This window comes from Elephas maximus, chromosome 6 (genome assembly GCF_024166365.1).
Source record: "Elephas maximus indicus isolate mEleMax1 chromosome 6, mEleMax1 primary haplotype, whole genome shotgun sequence".
Taxonomy (NCBI): Eukaryota; Metazoa; Chordata; class Mammalia; order Proboscidea; family Elephantidae; genus Elephas; species Elephas maximus.
The window spans coordinates 141,940,077-141,944,272 of record NC_064824.1 but is presented as its reverse complement, the minus strand read 5'-3'; the positions used below and the strand labels follow the sequence as shown (position 1 = coordinate 141,944,272).

At 46.1% G+C, this 4,196-nt stretch overlaps 1 protein-coding gene across 1 annotated transcript; it reads left to right on the top strand.

Moving 5' to 3' along the window:
- The first annotated feature begins 2,974 nt into the window (after positions 1-2,974).
- On the top strand, positions 2,975-3,913 carry LOC126078382 (olfactory receptor 6B2-like). Its single transcript, XM_049888867.1, has one exon. The coding sequence runs from the start codon at positions 2,975-2,977 to the stop codon at positions 3,911-3,913; it is 939 nt and encodes a 312-aa protein (XP_049744824.1).
- Positions 3,914-4,196: the final 283 nt, after the last annotated feature.

Below are 4,196 nucleotides of genomic sequence, written 5' to 3'. Positions count from 1 at the left end.
GTCTGGTTTAGTAACCAGGCAAACACTTTCTCTCTGTAGCACCTTGGAAAACTTTGATTATGATGAGAAGGTCCTGGGCTTCTTCATCCAAATTCAGATGACCTTTCAATCTCTGTAAAAGGGCCAGGGAAGAACAATGAGCTTAAAAATACAATGTTCTAAAGACAAGATGGAATCCTGCATCGGATTCTGAACAGAAAAAATGTGGTAATGGAAAAAATAGTGACACCTAAGTAAAACCTGGAGTCTGGTTGTTACTAACATTGTTTTGTTGTTAGGTGCCATCGAGTTGGCTCTGACTCGTGGCGACCCCATGCACAGCAGAATGAAACACTGCTTAGTCCTGTTCCATCCTCACAATCGTTGCTATGTTTGAGCCTGTTGTTTCAGCCACTGTGTCAGTCCACCTCACTGAGGGTCTTCCTCCTTTTCCCTGACCCTCTACTTTACCAAGCATGATGTCCTTGTCCAGGGACTGATCCCTCTTGATGACATGTCCAAAGTACGTGAGACCAAGTTTTGCCATCCTTGCTTCTAAGGAGGATTCTGGCTGTACTTCTCCCAAGACAGACTTGTTTGTTTCTCTGGGAGTCCATGACATATTCGAGACTTTTTGCCAACACTGCATCAAAGGCGTCGATTCTTCAGTCTTCCTTATTTGTTGTCCAGCTTTTGCATGCATATGAGGTGATTGAGAATACCATGGCTTGCGTCAGGTGTACATTAGTCCTCAAGGTGACATCCTTGCTTTTTAACAATTTAAAGAGATCTTTTACAGAAGATTTGCCCCATGCAATACCTTGTATTGTACCAGTGATAATCTCTTAGTTCTGACAAATGTGCCCTAGCTGTGTCAGATGTGAACCTCAGGGGAAGCTGGGTGAAGGGGATAAGGAAATGTGCTGCACTGTCTTTGCACCTTTTCTCTAAGTCTAAAATTACTCCAAAACAGAACGTTTATTTAAAAAAAAAAATACAGCCACTCTTGAAAGTTCAGGTGAGGGAAAGAACAGACTCTAAAAAAAAAAATTGTAAATAAACAAAATTTTGTGTTTAAGCAACCAATCTAGTGATCAAGTAACACCAGCTCATTAATGATCACTTTGTTGTTATGGGCTGTCGAATCTGCCCCTGACTCATGGTGACCCCATGCGTAAAGAGAGTATAACTGCCCCACAGGGTTTTCTACTGCCCAAATAATCAGCATAAATCTAGGGAGTGACTCTACTGCCCAGTGGGATGAGGAGCATGAGACTGGGAGCCTCCCAGACAAGCCCAGAAAATGGGCTAGGGCCCATATCTTGCAAGAAACCCCAGACCTTGTGGACTGGGAAGTCAGCTGGACCAGCTCAAATTTGAGGGAGATCACCATTATGCCCCTGGCCAATGTCCAGAGAGAAAACATTCAGGGTAAGACATGGAGACCCCTTTAATGAGAGAGGATTATGACTGCTTTGCTTTAAGATAGAGGTTAAGTTTCAGTTGACATTCTGAAGGAAATCAAAAGCCTTTGAAATTGATTGAGGACAGCTATGTCTTCCTGAGTTGAAACCAGAACCCTGAGGCAACTCCTTTCTAGCCATTTCCTCTGTGTATGTGTGTGCGCGCGCGTGTGTGAGATATGGGGTGAGGATGGGAGCACCTGGGTCACACAGAACAAGAGACATTTGTATGAATCAAGTTCACTTAGGCTTCTCAGACCAGTGGACTCGTTCTCTAGGGGAGGTCACAGACTGGCTCCCAGTTTACACCCAATTAGCCATCTCTGTGGAGAATTTCCAGTGACATGCTTACCACGTCAAAAATTGAACACCAGCCTTGCCATCTCTGAAAGTTTAGGGGGGAGAGTTAATAAACCTTCATTATGATTGAGACAGTGGCGGTGGGGGTGGGAGGAATGCTGGCAAAGGCTGGAAAATTCAGGCACGCTTTTGCTTACTTTTTTGTGAAAGTTCATAAATCAAGTCAGTCTCATACAAAAACTTATATACACCCCTCTATACCCTCCTAACTGCTCTCCCCCTAATGAGACAGCACACCCCCTCCCTCCACCCTCTATTTTCATGTCTACTCGGTGAGCTTCTGACCCCGTCCGCTCTCACATCTCTCCTCCAGACGGGAGATGCCAACATAGTCTCATGCACCCACATGATCCAAGAAGCCCACACCTAACCAGCATCATCTTCCATCCCATAGTCCAGTCCAATCCCTGTCTGAAGAGTTGGCTTTGGGAATGGTTCCAGTCTTGGGCTAACAGAAGGTGTGGGGACCATGACCTCCAGGGTCCTTCCAGTTTCAGTCAGACCATTAAGTCTGGTCTTTTTATGAGAATTTGGGGTCTGCATCCCACTGTTCTCCTGCTCCCTTAGGGGTTCTCTGTTGTGTCCCCAGTCAGGGCAGTCATAGGTTATAGCCAGGCACCATCTAGTTCTTCTGGTCTCAGGCTGACATCATCAGTGGTTTATGTGGTCCTTTCTGTCTCTTGGGCTCGCAATTACCTTGTGTCTCTGGTGTTCTTCATTCTCCTTTGCTCCAGGTGGGTTGAGACCCATTGATGCATCTTAGATGGCTGCTTGCTAGCGTTTAATAACTTGCTTACTTTTTAAATTAGTCTCCAAATCCACACAGTAGAGCAAATAAATTAATCTTGGTTCCAAGCTTCCTCCTCAGGAGAAAAGGCCATGCAAACGACTTCCCTCGCTAAGTTCCAAACACATATTTCTCAGTATATCTTCTCTCTCTGGTTAATGCCTCCTTACAGTATTTAAACGCAAGCACAGAGGACTCTTCTATTTTATGATTGACTAATAAATATATGGTTGCTCGTATAAACTAGCCAGGAGTCTGGTCTTTGGAAGCAGGACCTAATCTCACCCTTGAGAGTCAGCTCTGATTCTCTCTCCCTAGCTGCCCTTCAGCCCTTTACCCTGGCATGGTGATGTTTTGCAGACCTGCAGCTCAGAAGCACAGAGGAATGAGAGGAGAGAATATCACCAAGGTCAGCGCCCTCATTCTGGTAGGCTTCCCCACAGTCCGCGGCATGCAGTATGTGCTATTCATCATCTTTCTATTCACATACCTCTTTGTCCTGGTGGAGAACCTAGCCATTATCCTCACCATCTGGAGCAGCACCTCCCTTCATAGGCCCATGTACTACTTTCTGAGCTCCATGTCATTCTTGGAGATTTGGTACGTGTCAAATATCATCCCCAAGATGTTGGACGGCTTCCTACTGCAGAGGAAGTGCATCTCCTTTGTGGGATGCATGATACAGCTCTACTTCTTCATCTCCCTGGTTTGCACAGAGTGTGTGCTCCTGGCCTCAATGGCCTATGACCGCTACGTTGCCATCTGCCATCCCCTGCGCTACCAAGTCATCATGACTACAGGACTCTGTGTCCAGCTAGTGGCCTTCTCCTTTGCGAGTGCCTTCACTGTCTCTGTGATCAAAGTTTACTTTATCTCCAGAGCTAAATTCTGTGGCTCCATTGTCTTGAACCACTTTTTCTGTGACATTTCCCCTGTCCTCAAACTAGCCTGCACAGACTTCTCGACTGCAGAGCTGGTGGACTTCATTCTGGCCTTCATCATCTTGGTATTCCCACTGGTGGCCACAGCGCTCTCCTACGGACACATCACCCTGGCTGTCCTGCGCATCCCTTCAGCCACCGGCCGTTGGAAGGCCTTCTCCACCTGTGCCTCCCACCTCACTGTAGTCACCATCTTCTACATGGCCATGATCTTCATCTATGTCCGACCCCAGGCCATTGATTCCCGGAGCTCCAATAAACTCATCTCTGCTGTTTACACTGTTCTCACTCCGATAATAAACCCTTTGATCTACTGTCTGCGGAACACGGAGTTTAAGGATGCCTTGAAGAAGGCTTCGGGCTTTGGTCATGCTCCATCATAGGGCAACAAATGTTATAGAAACTAATTTGTGTTGATAATAAAATAACACTTCCATGCCACTTCGTGCTTTGTAATGTGAAATTTGAGATGAAGTTCAACACATAGCCCTGGTGGTGCAATGGTTAAGCAATCAGCTGCTAACCAAAAGGCTGGCAGATCAAATCCAACAGCCGTTCCTTGGAAACCCTATGGAGCAGTTCTACTCTGTCATATAGGGTCTCTATGAGTCAGAATCGACAAGACAGCAAGGGTAACGGGTACTGAACTACACACAAGTAATAAGC